At 53.5% G+C, this 24,123-nt stretch overlaps 3 protein-coding genes across 5 annotated transcripts; all 3 read left to right on the forward strand.

Annotated features, from left to right (window-relative positions):
* Positions 1–178: 178 nt before the first annotated feature.
* On the forward strand, positions 179–12,109 carry Icam1 (intercellular adhesion molecule 1). Of its 2 annotated transcripts, XM_063264947.1 has the most exons (8): positions 179–432; positions 3,170–3,433; positions 8,512–8,817; positions 9,474–9,761; positions 10,267–10,396; positions 10,427–10,554; positions 10,650–10,898; positions 10,989–12,109. In XM_063264947.1, the coding sequence occupies exons 1-8, from the start codon at positions 366–368 to the stop codon at positions 11,162–11,164; spliced, it is 1,608 nt and encodes a 535-aa protein (XP_063121017.1). In that variant the 5' UTR covers positions 179–365; the 3' UTR covers positions 11,165–12,109. The 2 variants fall into 2 exon arrangements, with proteins under 2 accessions (XP_063121017.1, NP_037099.1); NM_012967.1 differs by having other exon boundaries at positions 336–432; positions 10,267–10,554; positions 10,989–12,098.
* A 636-nt stretch (positions 12,110–12,745) lies between these two features.
* Icam4 (intercellular adhesion molecule 4, Landsteiner-Wiener blood group) lies at positions 12,746–13,842 on the forward strand. Its single transcript, NM_001172077.1, has 3 exons — positions 12,746–13,134; positions 13,248–13,553; positions 13,693–13,842. The coding sequence occupies exons 1-3, from the start codon at positions 12,765–12,767 to the stop codon at positions 13,809–13,811; spliced, it is 795 nt and encodes a 264-aa protein (NP_001165548.1). The 5' UTR covers positions 12,746–12,764; the 3' UTR covers positions 13,812–13,842.
* Positions 13,843–14,053: 211 nt separating this feature from the next.
* On the forward strand, positions 14,054–22,258 carry Icam5 (intercellular adhesion molecule 5). Of its 2 annotated transcripts, NM_001172079.1 has the most exons (11): positions 15,271–15,581; positions 16,455–16,724; positions 16,857–17,177; positions 17,711–17,998; positions 18,229–18,483; positions 18,580–18,828; positions 19,393–19,635; positions 19,715–19,993; positions 20,084–20,323; positions 20,846–21,109; positions 21,862–22,258. In NM_001172079.1, the coding sequence occupies exons 1-11, from the start codon at positions 15,500–15,502 to the stop codon at positions 22,122–22,124; spliced, it is 2,754 nt and encodes a 917-aa protein (NP_001165550.1). In that variant the 5' UTR covers positions 15,271–15,499; the 3' UTR covers positions 22,125–22,258. The 2 variants fall into 2 exon arrangements, 1 of the variants encoding a protein (NP_001165550.1); XR_005487805.2 differs by lacking the exon at positions 21,862–22,258 and having other exon boundaries at positions 14,054–15,581; positions 20,084–20,399; positions 20,846–20,984.
* The last annotated feature ends 1,865 nt before the right edge of the window (positions 22,259–24,123 follow it).

Consider the following 24,123-nt stretch of genomic DNA (forward strand, 5'->3'; position numbering starts at 1 on the left):
TAGTCGCGGGGTACTAGTTAATCAATTAACCTGAAGGCCCGGGGCCTTCTCTCCCGGACTCTCCTTCTGGTCTCTGACACCATATACCCCGCCCCCCACATGTCATTACTTCAGTTTGGAAATTCCTGGGTCGCAGGGGCCAGCGAGGCAGGACCACCCCTCGCGGCCAGGGCACAGTCTCCATCCGGAAATACCGAAGCCCTCATTCCGGAGGAGGAGGCGCGAGGTTTCCGGGAAAGTGGCCCCAACAGCACCGCCCCTCGGCCCCCCGTGGCCCGAGACTATAAAAGCTGCGTGCGGTCTCAGCCTGCACCCAGTGCCGGTGCCCTGCTCCGCTGCTGCCTGCACTTTGCCCTGGTCCTCCAATGGCTTCAACCCGTGCCAGGCCCATGCTGCCTCTGCTCCTGGTCCTGGTCGCCGTTGTGATCCCCGGTGAGTCCGAGGTGGGGTCGCTTTGGGGGGCAGGTTTCCAAACTGCGGGTGGACCCAGAGCATAGTGAAAATCCCTGCTCCCGGGCCAGCAGAACATCACCTGAATTGAAACTATTAACGGGAAGCGGGATTGGAAGCCAAGGGTTGAAAACCAACAGCCTGGAGTTCGAATCCCGCGTAGCATCACTCCATGGGTGGACTACAGAGCACAAGTCTCAGTCTCTCCCTCTCTCTCCCCCTCCATCTCTCCCTCTCCTTCCCTCTTTCTTTCCCTCTCCCTCTCCTTCTCTCTCCTTCTCTCGCCCGTCTCCCTCTCCCCCCCACTCCGTCTCCCAGTCCCTCCCTCTCTTTCCCTCCTCTCTCCATTCACCTCTTTGCTTTCTCTCTTCCCCTCCCTTCCTTTCTTTCCTGTTTTGAGACTGAAACCTTGACACGTTAGCCTAGGCTGGCCTTGAACTCTTAGTCCTCTTCGGGTTACAGACTCAAGACCACGCTACTCGCCTATAAACGTGTGCGTTTAGAACCTGGGCTCCTGGTCCGTACAATGGGAACTGTGATCACAGTCCTTGTCATGGGGCAGTCAGAAGATGGCCAAGGTGGAAAACAAATGGTCTGAGGGGCTGGCCTGAGGCTTGAGGTCCGGTTCCCTCCCCCATAGGCACCCGTTCCTCATCCTCACCCCTGGGGAAGTCCAGGCTGTTTCTGCTATGGGGAATTCCAGGGTTGGTGTAGTACCCTGGAGCCTGAGTGAGGTAGCTTAGGACTCCCCACCTTGCTGCTGCCTGAGGGCGGCGCCTGCCGCTCTCCTTTGAGAGGAAGATTCAGAACTCGCTCAGCAGCTAACAGGAGGCTCCTGACCTGGATTCCCAGAATTCATTCCTCCTAGGTGGATGACTTCTTAGCCTTAGGGTACTCGAAGGAGCCCAAATAATTCTAGCGCTATTGCGGAGAGTCGTCAGCCGTATTACCTCCGCCAGGCTGTCAATCACAGCACTGGAATCTTTGGAGGGGTGGGGTGAGAGCTGAGCTCAGCCTTTTTGATTTATTTATTTATTTATTTCGGTTTGGTTTGGTTGGCTTTGTTTCTCTGTGTAGCCCTGGCTTCTCTCCTCACACTGCAGGGGCTCTGAGGGCGGAGGGCAGGTGCCCAGCCTCTTGTTGGCCCTGTTTTAATGTTTTCACAGAGAAACCATGAAGTTTCTCATGAAGGTCTATAAACTGTACCTCCGGACCCTCCTGCTTCAGCCTCCCAAGTGCTCCACTTACAGTCATACCTTCACACCCAGCCGGGGTGGGCCTCAGGTCTTTGATAAGTTAGTGAAGTGCTCTGCTTCTGAGCCACCCCCCAGGGCTGAGGGATACACACCCCAAAAAATACCTACCAAACAAAACAGTGTCTCATTGCGTAGCTAAATATCACTGTACAGATCAGGCTGGCCTCAAACTCACGATTCTCCTGCCTTCTGAGTGCTGGGGTTAAAGGTGTGTGCCACCACATCTGGCATTGGAGACACATTTTTAATGTGACCATCACTACCCAGAGGGTCTTCTCATTTCACCCTCTTCCTCTTCTTGCTGACCCTCCAACTCCTGCCATCCTGATTCCCTACCTTTGCACTCTGTTCCTTCTGTCTGGAATCGGCTTCTTTTTTTCTATTCGGCCAGTGCCTTCTCATCCTCCTGATTTCTGTTCAAACCTGTCACCAAAGAACTATATATGCCATGTCCTATTCTGTTCTGGCTAAGCCAGAACTCACTAGCAACCATTAGCAGCCACCACTCAAGTGGTGGCACAGGCCTTTTTTTTTTAAAAAAACATTTTTTTTTTGGTTCTTTTTTTCGGAGCTGGGGACCGAACCCAGGGCCTTGTGCTTCCTAGGTAAGCGCTCTACCACTGAGCTAAATCCCCAGCCCCCAAAACATTTTTTTTTTTTAAGATTTATTTATTTAGTGTATGTGAGTACACTGTAGCTATCTTCAGATATACCAGAAGAGGGCATCAGATCTGGTTACAGATGGTTGTGAGCCACCATGTGGTTTCTGGGAATTGAACTCAGGACCTCTAGGAAGAGAGATCAGTGCTCTTAACCACTGAGCCATCCCTCCAGCCCCAGGCACAGGCCTTTAATTCCAGCACTTGGGAGGCAGAGGCAGGCAGATCTCTGTGAGACCAGCCTGGTTTACAGAAGTGAGTTCCAGGACAGCCAGGGCTACATAATGAAACCCTACCTCAAAAAAAAAAAAAAAAAAAAACAAAGAAAAAAGGAAAAACAAAGTAATACCTCGGGGTTGGGGATTTAGCTCAGTGGTAGAGCGCTTGGCAAGCGCAAGATCCTAGGTTCGGTCCTCAGCTCCGAGAAAAAAAAAAAACAAAAACATAACAACTCTGGCTGGTGCCGGGCTGGGCTGGTGCTGGGCTCAGCGGACAGAGCACTTGCCTAGTGCGCCTGAAGACCTGGGTTCCTGGTTCCAAGGCTGCTCTTGGACTCCGTTAGTAACCAAGGATCATACTCAACCCCGATCCCCCGAGTGCTGGAATTACCGGCCTGTGCCACCACGCCCAGTGTCTGGGTGCTGAGAGGGTGGAACCAGGCATGATGGGCAGTTCTGCCCACTGAGCCCAGCCAGCACCGGTAATTTGTTACCCCGTGTGCTCAGACACAATTGCTTCCTGCACAGGGTGTAGAATTCTGCCTGGCTCGAGGCTGCAAGGTCTCACCTCCCCCTTTTGTTCCAGGGCCTGTCGGTGCTCAGGTATCCATCCATCCCACAGAAGCCTTCCTGCCTCGGGGTGGATCCGTGCAGGTGAACTGCTCTTCCTCTTGCGAAGACGAGAACCTCGGCCTGGGGTTGGAGACTAACTGGATGAAAGACGAACTATCGAGTGGACACAACTGGAAGCTCTTCAAGCTGAGCGACATTGGGGAAGACAGCAGACCACTGTGCTTTGAGAACTGTGGCACCACGCAGTCCTCGGCTTCTGCCACCATCACTGTGTATTGTGAGTGACAGGGCCAGGGGAAGGGAGTAGGGAGACCCACTGGGGACATGACAGCCGGCACCGCGTGGCAGCCTTGGAAAGTCCCACAGTCACTTAGAGATCTCTTTAAACCTCTGCCAGCAGAGTGTACCATAGGAATTTAGAACATTCCAGAATGCCACCATTTGATGCCTGGATTGTTCTGTTTTGTTTTGTTTAACTGTACTCTATTACTACTAATCGTGTCTAATGTTTGGGCTTTTTAAAAAATAATTTCTTGGGTTGGGGATTTAGCTCAGTGGTAGAGCGCTTGCCTAGCAAGCGCAAGGCCCTGGGTTCGGTCCCCAGCTCCGAAAAAAAGAAAAGAAAAAAAAATAATTTCTTTATTTTTTTTATTTTATGTGCATTGGTGTTTTACCTACATGTATGTCTGTGTGAGGATGTCAGATCCCCTGGAATTGGAGTTACAGTTGTGAGCTGCCATCTGGGTGCTGGTGTTTGAACTTGAGTCCTCTGGAAGAGCAGCCAGTGCTCCTAACTGCTGAGCCATCTCTCCAGCCCCAGTGTTTTGTTCATTTGTTTGTTTAAAGATAGTGTCTCATGTAGCCAGGCTGGCCTTGGACTCAAACACTACATAGCTGAGAATGGCTTTGAACTGATGTACTTCCTGGTGCTGGGATTATAGGTTGATACCCCGTACCTGGTTTACCTGGTCATGGGGATTGAACCAATGACTTAGTGATTTCAAGGCAAGAGCTCTGCCACTGAGCTGTAGACCCAGCCTCTGATCTGACCCTTAAAAAACACCTGCCATCCCAGGACTCAAGAACAAGGGGCTTAGAAGTTCATAGTCACCTTGGATACCTAACTCGGGGTAGCCTGGACTACATGGGACGAGAGAGAGAGAGAGAGAGAGAGAGAGAGAGAGAGAGAGAGAGAGAGAGAGAGAAAATGATCGAGCCTGCATGTATGAGTGTGCCTACATGTGGAGGTCAGAAAAGGGTATTGAAACCTGAAACTCCAGTGAGCCACCATGTGGGTCCTGGGAACCCAATCCTGGGCCTTTGCAGTAGCAGCCGGTGCTCTTAACGGCTGAGTCACTGCTTAGCCACCTGTTTATTTTTTCAGGTAAGTCACCATTGACATCTTGCTCTTCAGGCACCCACCTCCAAGCACCCAGATTGTAGGTGTGTGCTTCTATGCCTGAATTGGATGTCAGTTCTTTACATGGTGTGTGTGTGTGTGTGTGTGTGTGTGTGTGTGTGTGTGTGTGTGTGTGTACACGTGCGCACGTGCACATGTGCCCGCGCCCTGCCGTTCCAGTCTTGGAAATCACTGATGCATGGATCCCTACCACAGGGAACTGGTCAGGAACCATGGCTGCTCTGCTCCTTAGGGCTGAGGATGGGACCGTAGGGCTTTGTACTTGACCGGGTATGCACTCTGCTATTGAGCTCCACCCCTAAGAGTCACACTGCAGCTGTATTTGAAGGTCAAACACTTACAAACCACTCAAAGATAGAGAACCCAAGAGATGGTGAGACAAAGTTTGGTTTGGGCATACCAAGGAATAGTATGCAACTGTATAAAAGAATGTAGCCAGTCCTTCCTACCTGCAGGAATGTTACACCTTAAAAGGAAACATGCTGAGAAGCAGTGCTGTGACAGGTTCTGTATTTGTGAGCAGACCAGGCAGGATGAGGGAGGCCGTGTCTATACATGGAACCAAGGGCCTCACACGTTAGGCCAGCACTAACTGCCGTCCCTCCACCCCACTTCTCTGGGTGTCCTAGGAAGGAGCTCTTCCCCTGAACCATGCCCCCAGCCCCTCATTGGGGAATTCCAGGGAGAGTTTATACCCAGCTGGCTTCGGCTTTGAAGTTAGTGTCTGAGGAACTGAGTGACCACTGGGCTTCTGACACCTTGGTTTACTTGTTGACCACAGCACACTGTGGTATGATACAGGGAAGCCTAAAGGCCATCAATCTTAGTGGTCGCTGGACAGAAGCCTTTGGGAAATCTCAGCTTAGCTTGTGGTTTGGAGGATATGCCAGTGCAGCGCTGGAGGGAGGGAAGTCCCCAAGCATTCCTTGTGGCCTTGGGAAGTCCCTCTGAAGAGCTTTCTCAGGGCACCTGATCTTAGAAACCCCAAGGCTGGGGCTAGAATTCTGGCTTTGCTGAATTTCTGTCTGTCACTCCGGCCGTTCAACTGTGACTTAATTTCTACACTGTGAACACAGTGAACCTCAGCCTGACAGCTTGGTGTGGTGGTCGCATGCCTTTGATTCCAATACTTGGGAGGGAGGCAGAATTCAAGACTAGCCTGGTCTACATAATGAATTCCAGGTCAGCCTTGGGGTGGGTGGAGCAGGACTTGGTGGGGGTACCAGGCAGAAGAAACAACCTGGAATAGGGCAGAGCAGGAAACGACCACCCTGCTTGGTGTGAGCACATGGGTGTCAGCGAGGCTGCTGTCAAGACTTCTCTCCCTGGGGAGCCAGGGAGCCTGGCGGGTGTGGGAGTGGTCCTGGGGTCTGTACAGCATTACTGGATTACTGGAAGCTGGCAGCAGTCAGATCCAGCAGAAGCCTGCCCAAGCTTGCTGCCTGTGATTGTAGCATCCAAGATGGGAGGGGCAGACAAATATTTGAAGAATGGAGAAACCAGGATTTGGTGAGAGACTGAAGTTCAGTGTCAAGGAGGCCAAATACCACCTCTCCCCGTGTGCCAGTGTTTTAATACGACTGAGCAGGCTCTGCCCCTGGTTTTACACTATGGACTGATTGCCCTGGAACTTGCTTTGTAGACCAGGCTAGACTGGAACTCAAAGAGACCTAACTACCTATGCTTCCCATGGGCTGGGACTAAAGGTATGTGCCACCATTGCCTGGCTCAGAGGTTAAGATTTACAAAATAATTTGTTTTTATTTTATGTACATGGATGTTTTGCCTGTAAGTAGTGCCCTGTGTCTGAGGTGGCCAGAAGGGGGCGCCAGAAGCTACCGTGTAGGGGGTTAGTTCCACCGTTAAGACCTGTTAGTGCCCTTGCCCACTAAACCACCAGACCAGCCCTTAGAGGTCAACTTTTGGGAACTATTTTCTCTTCCACCATATGGGTCCCCAGATTTAACTCAGGTCATCAGGCGTGGGTGTTAAACACCTTTACCTTCTGAACCATTTCTCAATCCACCCCTTCTTGAAATTGTGTCTGACATAGTGCAGGCTGAGGACAATCTTGACCTTTGGTTTGTCTGTTTTTAAGACTGGATTCTCACTATGTATCCCTAGGGGAGCTAGAACTCTGTAGAACAGGCCAGCCTCCAACTCACAGAATTACCCCTTCCTCTGCCTCCCAAGTGCTGAGATTAAACAGGGGGGTGCGGGGGGCGAGGGCCACTGTATATTGTATTTGTAGAATTGTAGTCTCTGACTTTTTTTTTTTTTTTGATACTAAGTAGCTTGATGTGGAGACAAGGCTGGCCTTCAGCTCACAGAGATCTGCCTGCCTATGCCTCCTGAGCGTTGAGATTAAAGACATATATTACCTAATTTGCCACTTTGCCTAATGGAAGACTCTGTGCTGGATGCGGTGCTGGTCTCGTAATCACAGCTCTGGGGTAGGCCAAGGCAGGATAGACTCAGGTTTGAGGCCAAGCTCACTATAGTATGTAAGGGCCTGCCTCAAAAGGCAGAAAACGAAAACAAACAACAGAAACCCCAAACAAAACAGGGAAGAAAAGGGAAAATAAAGGAAAGGAAGGAAGACAGGGGCTGAAAAGAGAAGGGAAGCCAAGGCTTTACAATTGCCCTGGGCTTCCACTACTGAGCCACGCCACTCGGCTCGGCCCCTCAGTGTGGGATTCTACACAGGGATTTTTACCACTGAAGCTTAGTAACTACTATCTCACAAGCACACAGAATTGTGTGTGCCCTAGATCCGCACACCCTAACTCTTTGTTGTCCTGAAGGTTTAATTGATTAGTCTTATAGAAAGTTTTCACACAAGCGTGGCTTGATTTCTCACACCTCAATTCACTTAGTCTCGGCTAGCCTCAGACTTGGGTTTCGCCTGCTTTGGGTGGGCTTACGGGCTGTACCGCCATTCTTGGCTTTTATTAATTAATTAATTAATTAATTAATTAATATCTTATTTTTTTAGAGAAACGGGGTCTCACTGGTGTAGCCCTGACTGTCCTGGTTAGGGCTACTCTGTAGACCAAGCTACTCTGTAGACCTCGAACTCAGAGATCTGCCTCCCGAATGCTGGGACTAAAGGTGCACACCACCACACCCAGCTCATTCGTTATGTTTATCGTGTGTGTATGATGTGCGAGTGCAGACCCGGGTGTGCCAGGTGAACATATGGAGGCCAGAGGACCACTCTGGAGTTATTCTCTTTGCCCAACTTTACTTGGGATGCAGGGATCGATCGTCTGTTTTCCCAGACAGGATTTCTCTGTGTAGCCCTGGCTGTCCTGGAACTCACTCTGTAGACCAGGCTGGCTTCGAATTCCCAGAGATCCACCTGCCTCTGCCTCCCAAGTGCTAGGATTAAGAACCTGTGCCACCGGGGTTGGGGATTTAGCTCAGTGGTAGAGTGCTTGCCTAGGAAGCACAAGGCCCTGGGTTCGGTCCCCAGCTCCGAAAAAAAAGAACCTGTGCCACCACTGCCCAGCCTGGGATCCAGGGATTGAATTTGGGCACTCAGGTTATGTGGCAAGCACGTTTACCCACCGAGCCATCTCACTGGCCCATTCTAATCTAATTTAATTTTATTCCTGGGACTGGGGATGTAACCCAGGGCCTCCTGTCCGTTAGGCAGGTCTTCCAAAGCTGGGCCACCACACCGTCAACCTTTAGCACACCGGATACATTATTTGCAGTTTCCTAATGATAGACTTTGGAGTGTATTTCCACCTTTCAGGTATCGCTGTCGTGCAAACACTCCTGACCTCCTCCCTACCTCTCCCCAAAGCTCTCTGCATTCCTGGCTGCTTAGGTGGTGGGGTGTGTTTGGGGGAGACTGAAGTCTTTAGGCAGGTGTGGGTCTGTCTACAGCAGTCCAGCTCACAGGATCCCCCAACTCTGTTTCCCTGCAGCGTTCCCAGAGCGAGTGGAGCTGGATCCTCTGCCCGCCTGGCAGCAGGTGGGCAAGAACCTCATCCTGCGCTGCCTGGTGGAAGGCGGAGCACCGCGGACACAGCTCTCAGTAGTGCTGCTCCGTGGGAATGAGACACTGAGCCGCCAGGCAGTGGATGGGGACCCCAAGGAGATCACATTCACGGTGCTGGCCAGCAGAGGCGACCACGGAGCCAATTTCTCATGCTTCACAGAACTGGACCTCAGGCCACAAGGGCTGTCACTGTTCAAGAATGTCTCCGAGGTCAGGCAGCTCCGGACTTTCGGTGAGGCCCTATTCCTGCACAGAGAGCAAGTGGGTTCTTGGGAGGAAGCTGACCTCGGCAACGGGGGAGAGGATAGCTTAGTGGGTAAAGGAAGGAGCTTGCATCCAAGCTTGATGACTTGAGTTCAGTTTCCAACTCCCAAAGGAGAAACTGACTCCTGAAAGTTGTTCTCTGACTTCCACAAGTGAGTCACACATATACACAGAAAATAAATGAATAAAAAGAAAGAAAAAGGGGGGTTGTGAGTAGACCCCACAGGTCCAATTCACACTGAATGCCAGCCCTGAGGGTTACGAACCACACTTCTTTTGTTCTGTGGCTCTGGAGGTGGCTGGGCAGTTGGTGTTAAAAAACCTGGGGAGGGCTGGAGAGATGGCTCAGTGGTTAAGAGCACTGACTGCTCTTCCAGAGGTCCTGAGTTCAATTCCCAGCAACCACATGGTGGCTTACAACCATCAGTAATGGGATCTGATGCCCTCTTCTGGTGTGTCTGAAGACAGCAAAGTGTACTCATATAAATAACATAAATAAATCTAAGAAAGAAAGAAAGAAGGAAAGAAAGAAAGAAAGAAAGAAAGAAAGAAAGAAAGAAAGAAAGAGAAAGAAAGAGACAGACCTCGGAAGTCCATTTGCTCATGCCTGTCTTCTCTCCCAAGATCTTCCGACTAGGGTCCTGAAGCTCGACACCCCTGACCTCCTGGAGGTGGGCACCCAGCAGAAGTTCTTGTGTTCCCTGGAAGGCCTGTTTCCTGCCTCTGAAGCTCAGATATACCTGGAGATGGGAGGCCAGATGCTGACCCTGGAGAGCACAAACAGCAGAGATTTTGTGTCAGCCACTGCCTCAGTGGAGGTGACTGAGAAGTTGGACAGAACCCTGCAGCTGCGCTGTGTTTTGGAGCTGGCGGACCAGACCCTGGAGATGGAGAAGACCTTGAGAATCTACAGTAAGAAGGGGCGAAGCTTAGTCTAAAGAAAGTGATTTTGAGACCTGACTGACACCAATAGGGGGTGGGGGGAGGGGAGGTTCTAAAGAGGTAGGACTGACAAGGGTGGGACTGACACCATAGGTGGGCCTTTCAGGGGCGTGGCCTAACTTGGTAGCCCATTCAGGAGTAAGAACTGCCACCAGGGGCACACCAGTCGTGGCACTTTCAAGAGATAGAAGAACTAACTGCAGGGAGACTTAGCACTCCTTTAATCCCAGCACAGGGGTGGCAGAGGTAGGCAGGGTCCTTATGAGTTCTGAGCCAGCCAGGGCAACACAGTGAGACCTTGTTTCAAAATGTGTGGGACCAGACCTTTCTAAAGGCCTAGTTTCAGCTAGTCCCAGTTCCTGGATGGCCAATACTGGAGATTGGGGCTGAGACTAGGGGTCCATCCATACTTGAGGCTGGGTGGTCAAGGGCAGGGCTTGCATTGGGCGGAGCTCACGGTGTGTCCCGCCCCCAGACTTTTCAGCTCCCATCCTGACCCTGAGCCAGCCGGAGGTCTCAGAAGGGGACCAAGTAACTGTGAAGTGTGAAGCCCACGGTGGGGCACAGGTGGTGCTTCTGAACAGTACTTCCCCCAGGCCACCCACCTCACAGGGTACTTCCCCCAGGCCACCCACCTCACAGATCCAATTCACACTGAATGCCAGCCCGGAGGATCACAAACGACGCTTCTTTTGCTCTGCGGCCTTGGAGGTGGATGGGAAGTCCCTGTTTAAAAACCAGACCTTGGAACTCCATGTGCTATGTGAGTAGGACTTCAGGACAGTGATAGCCATCCCCCTAATGCCCCATGTGCCCTCTGAGCTTTCCCTGATCTCTGTCTCTTACACTATTCTCCAGATGGTCCTCACCTGGACAAGAAGGACTGCTTGGGGAACTGGACCTGGCAAGAGGGGTCTCAGCAGACTCTTACATGCCAGCCCCAGGGGAATCCAGCCCCTAATCTGACCTGCAGCCGGAAAGCAGATGGTGTCCCGCTGCCTATCGGGATGGTGAAGTCTGTCAAACGGGAGATGAATGGTACCTACAAGTGCCGTGCCTTTAGCTCCCGTGGGAGTATCACCAGGGACGTGCACCTGACAGTGCTGTGTGAGTATCCCAGAATATAGGGCAGGGAGAGGGGTGGGCTAGGTGCCAGGGCCTCAACTCTCACCATTCCCTTCTGTCTCTACCACACAGACCATGATCAGAATACCTGGGTCATAATTGTTGGTGTGTTGGTACTGATCATTGCGGGCTTCGTGATCGTGGCGTCCATTTACACCTATTACCGCCAGAGGAAGATCAGGATATACAAGTTACAGAAGGCTCAGGAGGAGGCCCTAAAACTCAAGGTACAAGCCCCGCCTCCCTGAGCCCACTGGACAGGACACCTGCCTGGGCCCCGCTGCTCTTGAACAGATCAATGGACAGCATTTACCCCTCACCCACCTCCTCTGGCTGTCACAGGACAGGACAGTGGCCTGGGGATGCATACTTGTAGCCTCAGGCCTAAGAGGACTCGGAGGGGCAAGACTGTGAACTCGTGACCTGGACACACCTACAGCCTGGTGGGCCTGCAGCCAAGAAAGGCTGACTTCCTTCTCTATTACCCCTGCTGAGGGGCCCCCTACCTTAGGAAGGTGTGATATCCGGTAGACACAAGCAAGAGAAGAAAAGGAACACCATGCTTCCTCTGACATGGGAAAGCTGGGACACTGTCCCCAACTCTTGTTGATGTATTTATTAATTCAGAGTTCTGACAGTTATTTATTGAGTACCCTGTACAGACACTAGAGGAGTGAGCAGGTTAACATGTAAGTTATTGCCTAGACCCTGGTGAAGGGGCACAACAGAGTCTGGGGAAAGATCATACGGGTTTGGGCTTCTCCACAGGTCAGGGTGCTTTCCTCAAAAGAGCTGATTTCTTTCACGAGTCATATAAATACTATGTGGACGAGCAGTGGCCCTCTGCTCGTAGACCTCTCTGGGACCCCTGCCTCCTCCCACAGCCTGGAGTCTCCCAGCACCAGCATGGGTGACCACCTCCCCACCTACATACATTCCTACCTTTGTTCCCAATGTCAACCACCATGCCTAAATATGGACGCTCACCTTTAGCAGCTCAACAATGGAGTCTCATGCCCGTGAAATTATGGTCAATCCCTGCATGCCTCCACCCGGCTCCACCTCAAAGAGAATGCCTGGGAGAAAATGTTCCAACCACTTAGAAGGGTCCTGCAAGCTGTTGTGGGAGGGTAGGCACCCCTCCCAGCGCAGAAGCCTTTCCTTTGAATCAATAAAGTTTTATGTGGGCCTGAGTGTCTTGTGAGTTTGAGTACAGTCATCCCATCAGTTTGCCAAAGCCCTAAGTATTCCTGACTCCCATCCTTCCTCAAAGGGTTTCCTGTTAACCTAACCCTGAGTCTGTGGACCAGGTTGTTTTTATTTCCCCCTTTCGTTTTTGTCTTTTGAGAAAGGCTCTCTATGTAGCCCTAGCTTCCCTGAAACGTGCTGTGTGAAATGGGCTGCCCTTGACCTCACAGAGATGGCTAGCCTGTCTCCTGAATGCTGGGATTAAACGACTAAGCCACTCCTACACCTAGTAAAATCTATTTTAGATGTGTTTGTTTTTCAAGACAGGGTTTCCCTGCGTAGATCAGGATGGTCTTGAACTCACATCTGCCTGCCTGGGAGTGCTGGGATTAAAGGCACATGCCACCATTAACCGTCATTTTATTTTATTAAAAAAAAAAAATTAATGACCTCTTAGGGCTTAAGTAAAAACTAAAGAGCAGGTTCAGAACTGAGCAATGGCTTTTGGTTAATTGTAGGGTCTGATGGGAGGGAAGGCAGGTATCTTCCTCAGGGCTGCCAGGGGCCCATTTTGGGGCGTGGCCAGGGTGCCTTCTTATCTCTCCTGTCCAGTCTAAGCTCCCTGGCGTTCCGCCCACACTTCAGCGCGGGCTTTGTGCCATGGAGTCTGCCCTTCTGCTCCTTTCGCTTTTGCTGGTGGCTGCCTATTTGAGAGGTGGAAGCTCCCAGCATGAGTGGATGCAAAGCCCTCCCGCACCTTCCGTGACCTCAGTACCTTTCTTGGTGCGTCTTAGTCCGGAGCTGGAGGCTGTGCCTCCCGGGGGCTCAGTGTGGCTTAACTGCAGCCACAACTGCCCCCTGCCGGTGCATTCCAGCCTGCGCACTCAACTGCGGCAGGGAAAGATAGTCAATGGATCCGGCTGGGTATCTTACCAGCTACTGGATGTGAGGGCCTGGAATTCCAAGGTGCGCTGCGTCGTCACTTGCGCAGGAGAAACCCGAGAGGCCACCGCCAGGATCACTGCTTTCAGTGAGGGAGACCGGGACTCAGGCCGGGCTGGGGTGAGGGGAGAGGGGTGGAGGAAGCGGGTAGTTGGCAATTGCTTTAGGGGGTGCCTGTGGGCCTTATCCCTCTTGCTTTAGAACGGCCCAGAAGTGTGATCTTGGAGCCTCCAGTCCTAGTGGGCCACAAGTACACTCTGAGATGCTATGTGACACACGTGTTCCCAGTGGGGTTCTTGGTGGTGAGCCTGAGGAAAGGTGGCCGGGTGGTTTATCATGAAAGTCTGCAGCGCTTCACCGGCTCAGATTTGGCTAATGTCACGTTGACCTACGTGATGCGGGCCGGACTCAACGACCTCTGGCAACCACTCACCTGCCACGCGCGCCTCAATCTCGACGGGCTAGTGGTGCGCAGCAGCTCAGCACCTGTTATGCTGACGGTCCTCGGTGAGGCACCCTGCATCCCCAGGGAATTGGTGGGGGAGAGGGGATGTTGCCACTCCAAGAGGGCCTGCAGACCAGGCGTGGGCTCCACGCTTGGCGGTCCTCAGACCTCCTCATTCCTTATTGTCACTCCTGCCCACAGCTTTAAGCCCAGCCTCCATATCCTTGGCCTCTATCTCCATCGCAACCCTGGTGGGGATCTTCCTGGCTGTGGGGGCTGTCTACGTGCGCAAGTACCTGGCCGTGCAGACTCAATTATAGATCGGTTTTCGATGCCTGACAAGAGGGAGAGGGAAAGAACCCCAGAGTAATGAATTCTGACACTCTTGTTGGAACAATAAAGTCTTCCTCCTCAGTCTCTGCCTTACCGTTCTTGGAGGAAGTAGTTTCCTTTTTAGGGGACCCTACTTTTTTCAAATTCCTTATGTAGGGGGTGAAGATTTGTAGATTGGGAGTAAGTAGTACAGTTTTAAAACCCCGGTACTGGAGGAACCGTATGTCTCAAGGCACCTGAAGTTTCTCCTTCAAGGCCGGTATGGGGTCCTAGAACCCGAGTTCCTCTGTGTAGTGTTTTGTTAGTCTTATCTGTGGCGGGCAGAAAGACTAAATTGACCTCCCCTTCGGCCCTCGCTTAGGAGAGGGCTGACTCTGGATATGGCTTTTCCTGATTGGCTCCGCTGATAGAGGCCGGAGCTCTGATTGGAGGCTAAGTTTCCCTTCTCGCACCTCCTTTTCCACTACAGATCCTGTGCCTTACTAGCGGAGGCCAGCGGGTGGAGCTAGACCTGGTTCCCCAGGGTTACCATTAATTGGGGGAATGAGGCGGGGTGGAGAACATACTCGAGTGGGCGGGGCCCTCTCCAAGTAGTAGAGGAAGCAGATACCCAGATAGGAAATCTAGCATAGCAACAAGTTAGAGATGATTGCTCAAGCCACGTGAGCTGTCACAGACTTGCATCCTGGTATCGTGTCTGTTGTCTCCGAATCAGGTATGCATGTGGAGAGGGGTGTCAAAGATTGAGGTCAGATGCGAGGTCAAAAGTGTCCCCTGTTGATCTTTTGATCCAACTTGAATTGCAGAATTTCGCACTGGTTACCCAGCAGAGGAGGCGGCGCTCTCAGGAGCGCGCAGATGCTCTGCTGAGAGAATAGGCTCACAACAGCATTGTAGACACATTCCCGCTGCACTCTGGGTAAATAAAGATCGGGTGCCTGAGTCGACTCTAATTTAGACGCCTGCGAACGCTGCGCACACGCACACGTGTCCGAGTCTCGCTGGCACTTGATCCCCTCTTCCTTCGCCGCGTGCGCGGAGGAGGTCTTAGAGGCGTGGTTCCCATACTCAGCCTGCTGGAGGTCAAAGCGGAACATCAGTTAAGGAAGGCATCCTCACATTCTCCTCTTAGAACCACCTTTACTGCATACTACCACTCCTCAAGCTAATAGAAGCAACCCCACCATCCACCCTTGCTCAGGGGGCGCTGGTGGGAGGGGCTGAGGATGGGCGTGGCTTGGAGACCTAGCGTATTATCTCAGACTGTATACCTAGGGTGGTGGGTGTTTGGGCAGGGCCTCTCAGCATCCCTCCCCTTCTTCGCCAGAGATGACGCGGGAGAGCGTGGTCGCCCCCAGAAGGCTTTAGACCATCAGACCGACCTCTACGTAGACCCCTCCCCCAAGGGGGGACCGCTTTTGCCTGTCTAGCTCGCTTGCACTAAAGCCGGGAGCAGCCCAGTGCGCGCTCGCCTCCAGTCAGCTCGCCCCCGATCACCGCCTCTGTCACCGCCCCCTCCTTGGAAACCAAGTTACCAACGTTTAAACCAATCCCTGGGCGCAATTCTGCCACCCCCACACTCCACCCGCTGCGCTGCGCGGTCCTCCCAGCCCAGCTCTCCATCACTCGCGCTCCCCTCGCCTTCTGCGCTCTCCCCTCCCTGGCAGCGGCGGCAATGCCGGGGCCTTCACCAGGGCTGCGCCGAACGCTCCTCGGCCTCTGGGCTGCCCTGGGCCTGGGGATCCTAGGCATCTCAGGTAAGAAGAGCCCGCCCGTGGAGCCAGGTGGATAAGGCGGGGGCGGAATTGAAGGACCAGAGAGGGCGGCCCGGGTGTCCCCCTCCAGGCTCCGCCCTCTTCTAGCTTCCCACGCTTCTGTCACCACCTGGAGCTCGGGGCTTCTCCCCGTCCTTCCTCCACCCCAACACACCTCAATCTTTCAGATCTGAACCCAGCACCTTTTCTGGACTCGGGGTTTTGCACCTAACCTGTCTCAGGAGACACTGTGGCTCTCCTGTCCTCTCCTGCTCTGTCATGCCCTATGGTTCACAGACTGGCATCATCCCTATTCATGATCCTCAAAGACCCCATCTCCTCAACTGTCATAACTCAGAGGCTCTATTCCCCCTCCACCTGGAGCCCTGGAAACCGGCTTTCTAGGGCTTTCTCCGCGGTTCTTTCCCGGAGTTCAGCGTTGTGGCTTTTTGTCCAAGTTACTCAAGTTTGGGGACAATCTCCTTTAAGCCTTTGACTCAGTCTCATTTCCACTTTGCTTTTGCCCCAAGCCTCTGTGTCTCTCCCCCATTTCCTGACGATCTGTCAGAGTCTTAAGAGTGATTTGGTTCCCCATCCCCCCTCCAACTGGAGTCTCCTCCTCACTATTGATGTGTGCATCTGAGACCCCCATCCCCGCACCGAGTTTCCCCATCTCTGTCAGTAAAGAGCAAGGCTTCCAGAGACAACCCTCTAATAGCGCGTCAGTCCCGAATCTTGAGTGGGATGCGGGACTCCCGTGCTATTTCTTGGCGGAGGTCTTTCCTGGTCCTTATGGACACCCCTGGTTTGGGATATGGGGGCCGCTAAGATTTCAGAGATGGGGTCCCTAGGCTGAGCCCGCGTTTTCCCGGGCAGCGGTCGCGCTAGAACCTTTCTGGGCGGACCTTCAGCCCCGCGTGGCGCTCGTGGAGCGCGGGGGCTCGCTGTGGCTCAACTGCAGCACTAACTGTCCGAGGCCGGAGCGCGGTGGCCTGGAGACCTCGCTACGCCGAAACGGGACCCAGAGGGGTCTGCGCTGGCTGGCTCGACAGCTGGTGGACATCCGAGAGCCTGAAACCCAGCCGGTCTGCTTCTTCCGCTGCGCGCGCCGCACACTCCAAGCGCGTGGGCTCATCCGAACTTTCCGTGAGTTCAGGGTGGGCACGCCCCTTGGGTCTCTGGACCTCCCCCTCAAGCTCCTCCCACCCGCCCTCTGATCCTCCTGCTTGTTCTGAAAGTACTACAGCTGGCTAGAGCGGAGTTTTTGGTCCCTTGCAGAGCGACCGGATCGGGTAGAGCTAGTGCCTCTGCCTCCTTGGCAGCCTGTAGGTGAGAACTTCACCTTGAGCTGCAGGGTCCCGGGGGCAGGACCCCGAGCGAGCCTCACATTGACCTTGCTGCGAGGCGGCCAGGAGCTGATTCGCCGAAGTTTCGTAGGCGAGCCACCCCGAGCTCGGGGTGCGATGCTCACCGCCACGGTCCTGGCGCGCAGAGAGGATCACAGGGCCAATTTCTCATGCCTCGCGGAGCTTGACCTGCGGCCACACGGCTTGGGACTGTTTGCAAACAGCTCAGCCCCCAGACAGCTCCGCACGTTTGGTGAGTGTGGACCCTAACTGACAGATTTTAAGAAGTTTAGGGCAGCCAGGCGTGGTGGCATGGTGGCGTAGGCCCTAAGTCCCAGCCCAAGCAGAACTAAGGCGGATCTCTTGTGAATTAAAAGTCTAGCTCGTCTACATAACGAGGGCTGCATAGTTAAATCCCCCAAAAGTCTAGCAGCTAGCCCTTACTTCAACACAAGTACTAGCTTAAGTACTTTCTCCTGTGAGCTTTTTCCTTTATGTATTTACTCGTTGAGAGAAAAAGAGAGTGTGTGTACGTGCCTTTATGCACATGCCGCAGTGCTTGTATGGAAGTTAAAGAATAAGGAGGCGTTCTGCCCTTCCATCCTGTGGGTCCTAGGGGTGGTATTAGCTCCTCAGGCTTTGTTAGTTACAAGCGCCTATGCTTGGGGAGCCATCTCGCCCGCTCCTCTGTATCTTTAGGGTGAAACCAGACAATGCATGCAAATTGGTTGATCAACACTGAATGTTTAGTTCGTAAATTCAAGCTCTGTTCTTTGTCTTCCTCAGCCATGCCTCCACTTTCCCCGAGCCTTATTGCCCCACGATTCTTAGAAGTGGGCTCAGAAAGGCCGGTGACTTGCACTTTGGATGGACTGTTTCCTGCCCCAGAAGCCGGGGTTTACCTCTCTCTGGGAGATCAGAGGCTTCATCCTAATGTGACCCTCGACGGGGAGAGCCTTGTGGCCACTGCCACAGCTACAGCAAGTGAAGAACAGGAAGGCACCAAACAGCTGATGTGCATCGTGACCCTCGGGGGCGAAAGCAGGGAGACCCAGGAAAACCTGACTGTCTACAGTAAGGGGAATCCAACAAGACCTTCAATAGCTCAGACTGGGGCTGGGGCTGGGGCTGGGGCTGGGGCCAGAGTCTCACAAAGGCGGAGCCTATAAAGTGGGCGGGACCTCCACACCAGAACAAGCCGGGCGGGAGAGTTCCAGGGCAGGAGCAGATAGAAGTTGGAAATTAATAGATTGGGTTGAGTTCCCTGAGTGGGGAGTGAACCCCACCCAATTCTCTGTCCCCAGGCTTCCCGGCTCCTCTTCTGACTTTAAGTGAGCCAGAAGCCCCCGAGGGAAAGATGGTGACCGTAAGCTGCTGGGCAGGGGCCCGAGCCCTTGTCACCTTGGAGGGAATTCCAGCTGCGGTCCCTGGGCAGCCCGCTGAGCTCCAGTTAAATGTCACAAAGAATGACGACAAGCGGGGCTTCTTCTGCGACGCTGCCCTCGATGTGGACGGGGAAACTCTGAGAAAGAACCAGAGCTCTGAGCTTCGTGTTCTGTGTGAGTGGATGTTCACTTTATCTCTGTGAATTCCAAGGACCCTCTTACCGGCCCCATCTTTAACCTTATCGTATCCCCTCTGCCTCATGCCCGCAGACGCACCTCGGCTGGATGACTTGGACTGTCCCAGGAGCTGGACGTGGCCAGAGGGTCCAGAGCAGACCCTCCACTGCGAGGCCCGTGGAAACCCTGAGCCCTCCGTGCACTGTGCAAGGCCTGACGGTGGGGCGGTGCTAGCGCTGGGCCTGTTGGGTCCAGTGACCCGTGCCCTCGCGGGCACTTACCGATGTACAGCAATCAATGGGCAAGGCCAGGCGGTCAAGGATGTGACCCTGACTGTGGAATGTGAGTAGGGGGAGGTGGGCATGCTTATCCCTTTAAGGTCACGGAGTGTACTGGGAGACTGGCTATACGGAAAGGAAAGAAGCCTAGGTTCAGCAGGGATTGGGAAAACACTGAAGGAAAGTGGTGTGGTGTTTACAAACTTAACGGTGGTAACTGGGCACGGTCTGGCAAAAACAGACAGCCAAGAGAGTGTGCCTGGGAAGCTGCAATGGGGGCTTTGTGGGAATTGGTCAACAGCACCCTGAGATCTCAGGAAAGGGGCCTGAAGTTATCTCCAGAACCCATGTGAAGGCAGGAAGAGAGAACGCCCACCTTTTCCTGCTCCCCCCAACCCCCCCCCCCACATATCACACGGAGTAAATAAATAAATAAAATGGCTCCTGCCGGAGGGAGTGAGAAGCTGTCTCCTGCAGGCTCAGAGCAGTGGTAGTGCATGCCTTTAATCCCAGCACTCGGTAGGCAAAGGCAGGCAGATCTCTGTGAATGTGGGGCCAGCCTGGTCTGTACAGAGAAATCCTGTCTCAAAACAAACCAGCAAAGAAACAAAACCAAAATCCATTCCAGATGCCCCAGCGCTGGACAGTGTAGGCTGCCCAGAACGTATTACTTGGCTGGAGGGGACAGAGGCATCGCTTAGCTGTGTGGCACACGGGGTCCCACCACCTAGCGTGAGCTGTGTGCGCTCTGGAAAGGAGGAAGTCATGGAAGGGCCCCTGCGTGTGGCCCGGGAGCACGCTGGCACTTACCGATGCGAAGCCATCAACGCCAGGGGATCAGCGGCCAAAAATGTGGCTGTCACGGTGGAATGTGAGTAGGGGTGGCTACGGAAATGTCCACACCTGCGTCCTCTGTCCTCAGTGTGAACTCCTATTTCCCTGCTTCCTAGATGGTCCCAGTTTTGAGGAGTTGGGCTGCCCCAGCAACTGGACTTGGGTAGAAGGATCTGGAAAACTGTTTTCCTGTGAAGTTGATGGGAAGCCGGAACCACGCGTGGAGTGCGTGGGCTCGGAGGGTGCAAGCGAAGGGGTAGTGTTGCCCCTGGTGTCCTCGAACTCTGGTTCCAGAAACTCTATGACTCCTGGTAACCTGTCACCGGGTATTTACCTCTGCAACGCCACCAACCGGCATGGCTCCACAGTCAAAACAGTCGTCGTGAGCGCGGAATGTGAGCAGGGGCCCAGGTGGGCGGAGAGTACCGGGTGTCCCAGGATCTTTTCTTTCCCTGATGCCCCTCCTTATGGTGGCTGATCTGCAGCACCGCCACAGATGGATGAATCCAGTTGCCCGAGTCACCAGACATGGCTGGAAGGAGCCGAGGCTACTGCGCTGGCCTGCAGTGCCAGAGGCCGCCCCTCTCCACGCGTGCGCTGTTCCAGGGAAGGTGCAGCCAGGCTGGAGAGGCTACAGGTGTCCCGAGAGGATGCGGGGACCTACCTGTGTGTGGCTACCAACGCGCATGGCACGGATTCACGGACCGTCACTGTGGGTGTGGAATGTGAGTGAGGACAGCGCTGAATGAAGACGACTCAGACCGCCAGAAAAGTGCCTTGAGGCCTGGGATGTATGATCCAGTGGGTAGAGTGCTCAATTAGCACTCACTAAAATGTATATTCTATTCCTAATACTCTTTAATTTCAACCTTTGGGAGGCAGAGACAGGCAGATCTCTGTTCCGGGATAACCTGCTCTCTGTCTAGGACAGCTTGGTCTACAGAGGGGCTACAGGCCCCCCCTCCCAAGATTGCATAGCACCCCTCTGGCTCCCTGTCTCTCTGCTCTACCCCAGCCACGGGAGAGAGAGAGGGAAACAAATGCAAACTCATTGAAATTCAGAGACTTCTCTGCAACCACCCTTCACCCTACCCCCCACCCCTAGTAAGAAACAAGCACTTTTGTTTCCACAGCGGGTAGGTGGAGTCTTGGGAGGCAGCAGTTTTGCCCACCCATCCCAAGGTCTCAAGCCTCCTAAGGTGTTTGATTAACGCCTCGTGCTAAGCAGCATCTTCATGTCCTTGCAGACCGGCCTGTGGTGGCTGAGCTGGCAGCCTCGCCCCCAAGCGTGCGGCCTGGCGGAAACTTCACTCTGACCTGCCGTGCAGAGGCCTGGCCTCCAGCCCAGATCAGCTGGCGCGCGCCCCCGGGAGCTCTCAACCTCGGTCTCTCCAGCAACAACAGCACGCTGAGCGTGGCGGGTGCCATGGGCAGCCATGGTGGCGAGTATGAGTGCGCAGCCACCAATGCGCATGGGCGCCACGCACGGCGCATCACGGTGCGCGTGGCCGGTGAGTGACGGGCTCCTGGAGTAGAGGTGGGGCGAGGGACATGCACCAAGGAGTGACCTAGGCCTTGGGGTGACTGACCACCTCTCTGCCTCTTTGTATGCAAGACCAAAGAGGGCCAATATAGAGGCCAAGAGCGCCTGCTGGGTGGGGTTGTGGGGACAGATTAGGGTAAGGAGGTGGAAGCTTCAAGAATGGGCAGAAGCCAGGGCAATGCTGCTCATCTTCTGTCCGGGCACCTGAGAGAGTACAAGGTCTGCCTATGCCTTGTAAGACCTGTTTCAAACACAAAAGGGAGAAAGAACCTCTTAGGACAGACTGGGTGCACACGCGGGTGTGTGTGTGTGTGTGTGTGTGTGTCTAGAGTGGGTGCTAGGAGTTAAGAAACACTTGATCCAGTTCACTCTTCCACATGTTACTGTGGGGAACGGACGGGGGTCAGAGATATTGATGTTGGGCCCAGTTCATGACTGCCCTGGGCTAGGGTCTGCCAGAGCTAGAGAAGGGCTGAGCTGGTCCCTCCAAGCTGTCTCCTTAGGAGGGTGGGAGGAACTGAGGCATTAGAGGGTATGAGGGGGGTCGTCAAGGGCTTATAATCTCATGGCTAAAGAGGGGTGTATATTGGTATTTTGGGATTCCCCTGAGGAGGACTCCTTTCTGGGGCCTCTTCTTCCATCGGGCTGCAATGACAGGGGCATGGAGGGCTCAAGGGAGACAGGAGGTTTGCCCAAGCTGGCGAGGGTCTGCGCCTACAGGTCCATGGCTGTGGGTCGCTGTGGGCGGTGCGGCAGGGGGCGCGGCGCTGCTGGCCGCAGGGGCCGGCCTGGCCTTCTACGTGCAGTCCACCGCTTGCAAGAAGGGAGAGTACAACGTCCAGGAGGCTGAGAGCTCAGGCGAGGCGGTGTGTCTCAATGGCGCGGGCGGGACACCGGGTGCAGAAGGCGGAGCAGAGACCCCCGGCACTGCCGAGTCACCTGCAGATGGCGAGGTTTTCGCCATCCAGCTGACATCTTCCTGAGCCTGTATCCAGCTCCCCCAGGGGCCTCGAAAGCACAGGGGTGGACGTATGTATTGTTCACTCTCTATTTATTCAACTCCAGGGGCGTCGTCCCCGTTTTCTACCCATTCCCTTAATAAAGTTTTTATAAAGGAGTCTGGGTATCTGTAATGTGCAGCAATGGGGGTTGAATCCGTCTGAAGGTGTGTGTGTGTGTGTGTGTGTGTGTGTGTGTGTGTGTGTGTGTGTGTGTGTTTCCTCCTGAAGATTTACACATAGCTCTACAGCAGATCCGCTGCGAGCAAGGGTCATCATCTGCAGTGGAATAAAGATGCCTGTATTTTTTTTTTTCAAGACAGGATTTCTCTGTGTAGCTCAGGAGGCAGAGGCAGGCAGATTTCTGAGTTCAAGGCCAGCCTAGACTATAGCGTGAGCTCCAGGACAGCCAGGACCACACAGAGAAACCATGTTTTGAAAAAAAAAGTGTTCTTCATTCAAAGCACTTCCTCTTTCCTATTATTATGGATTCCCATGTTTCCAGGATGCTCCAAGCCATCTGTGTGCCATGAGACCTGGAGCTGGAGTGGGACCTCCTGGTACTACACAGCTTCCTGCAGTCGGGGGACAGGTGGGCAGGGCAGAGACTAGCTTCTTCCCCTTTCTGTCTTAGTTTTGGTTTTACTGCTGTGAACAGACACATGACCAAGACAACTCTCAAGGACAACATTTAATTGGAGCTGGCTTACAGGTCAGAGATTCAGTCCATTAGCATCAAGGTGGGAGCATGCCAGCATCCAGGCAGGCATGGTGCAGGAGGAGCTGAGAGTTCTACATCTTCATCTGAAGGCTGCTAGCAGAATACTGACTTCCAGGCAGCTAGGAGAAGGGTCTTAAAACCCATGCCTGGGCTGGAGAGATGGTTCAGTTGTTGACAGCACTGATTCCTCTTCCAGAGGTCCTGAGTTCAATTCCCAGCAACCACATGGTGGCTCACAACTATCTATAAGGGGATCAGATGCCCTCTTCTGGTGTGTCTGAAGGCAGCTATGGTGTACTCATAAATAAATCTTTAAAAAGAAAAAGCCCATGCCCACAGTGACACCCTTCCTCTAATCAGGCCATACCTCCTAATATGGGCCAAGCATATTCAAACCACCACACCTCCCTACAGCTTACCTCTTCTGCCCAGTGGCTGCCCTCTGCTCTTAGCCCTCCAAGGTGGGAATAAAGGTGGTCCTCCCAGGCCTGGTTATAAATAGAGCAAGGTCCCTTAGCCAGCATGAGCACAGCCATTTTCCCCCTTTCCTAGTAGTCTGTGGGTTTCTTGGATGAAGAAACCCTGTTTTTCTGGCACTCTTGATGGAGAAGGGAGGCTCAGAAGTTGGAAATAATCCTTGGATGAGTGTTCAGTTGGGGCCAGTCTGAGATAAGAGCTCTCTACCCCAAAAGCGAACCCACAGAATATTATAGAGGCTCAGTTGGTAAAGTGATTGCCACAGGACCTGACTTCAGTCCCCAACACTGATGTAAAAACAGAGCTCCGAGGATAAAGGTGCTTCCACTGAAGTCTGCCAACCTCAGGTTGGTCCCCAGAAACCAGAGGGGAAGGGTGGAAGGAGCATGGGGCACAGAGGTGTGCTTCGAACCACCCACGCTGCAACACTCATGTCCCTAGCAGCTCACACATGCCCCCCCGCCCCTAACACAAAGGGTGTCACAGACATGGGCAGTACAGACAAGCAAATCTCTGTGACTTTACCGTACAGCCAGTCTAACCTTGCTGGCAAGGTCCAGATAGCTAGAGATCCTGGTGGGGACATGCTGGGACAAGTGCTTAACAACAAACCCAGTGATGTAAGCTCAGTCCCAGGACCTCCGTGGTGGAAAGAGAAAACTGACTCTGAAAAGTGGTACTATTATTAGGATGTGTGCCCTTGTTGGAGGAAATGTGTTGCGGTGGGCATGGGCTTGAAGACCCTCGTCCTAGCTGCCTGGAAGCCAGTCTTTTCCTCTCTGCCTT

This window comes from Rattus norvegicus, chromosome 8 (assembly GCF_036323735.1).
Source record: "Rattus norvegicus strain BN/NHsdMcwi chromosome 8, GRCr8, whole genome shotgun sequence".
NCBI lineage: Eukaryota > Metazoa > Chordata > Mammalia > Rodentia > Muridae > Rattus > Rattus norvegicus.

Excerpts from the sequence above, each read along its gene's own strand:
- Icam4 (NM_001172077.1), top strand. The coding sequence starts at position 12,765 with ATGGAGTCTGCCCTTCTGCTCCTTTCGCTTTTGCTGGTGGCTGCCTAT. Across the intron at positions 13,135-13,247 it reads CGCCAGGATCACTGCTTTCA|AACGGCCCAGAAGTGTGATC; the intron begins GTGAGGGAGACC and ends CTCTTGCTTTAG. Across the intron at positions 13,554-13,692 it reads TGTTATGCTGACGGTCCTCG|CTTTAAGCCCAGCCTCCATA; the intron begins GTGAGGCACCCT and ends TCCTGCCCACAG.
- Icam5 (NM_001172079.1), top strand. The coding sequence starts at position 15,500 with ATGCCGGGGCCTTCACCAGGGCTGCGCCGAACGCTCCTCGGCCTCTGG. Across the intron at positions 16,725-16,856 it reads TGGGCTCATCCGAACTTTCC|AGCGACCGGATCGGGTAGAG; the intron begins GTGAGTTCAGGG and ends GGTCCCTTGCAG. Across the intron at positions 17,999-18,228 it reads GGAAAACCTGACTGTCTACA|GCTTCCCGGCTCCTCTTCTG; the intron begins GTAAGGGGAATC and ends CTCTGTCCCCAG.
- Icam1 (NM_012967.1), top strand. The coding sequence starts at position 366 with ATGGCTTCAACCCGTGCCAGGCCCATGCTGCCTCTGCTCCTGGTCCTG. Across the intron at positions 9,762-10,266 it reads GAAGACCTTGAGAATCTACA|ACTTTTCAGCTCCCATCCTG; the intron begins GTAAGAAGGGGC and ends TCCCGCCCCCAG. Across the intron at positions 10,555-10,649 it reads CTTGGAACTCCATGTGCTAT|ATGGTCCTCACCTGGACAAG; the intron begins GTGAGTAGGACT and ends ACTATTCTCCAG.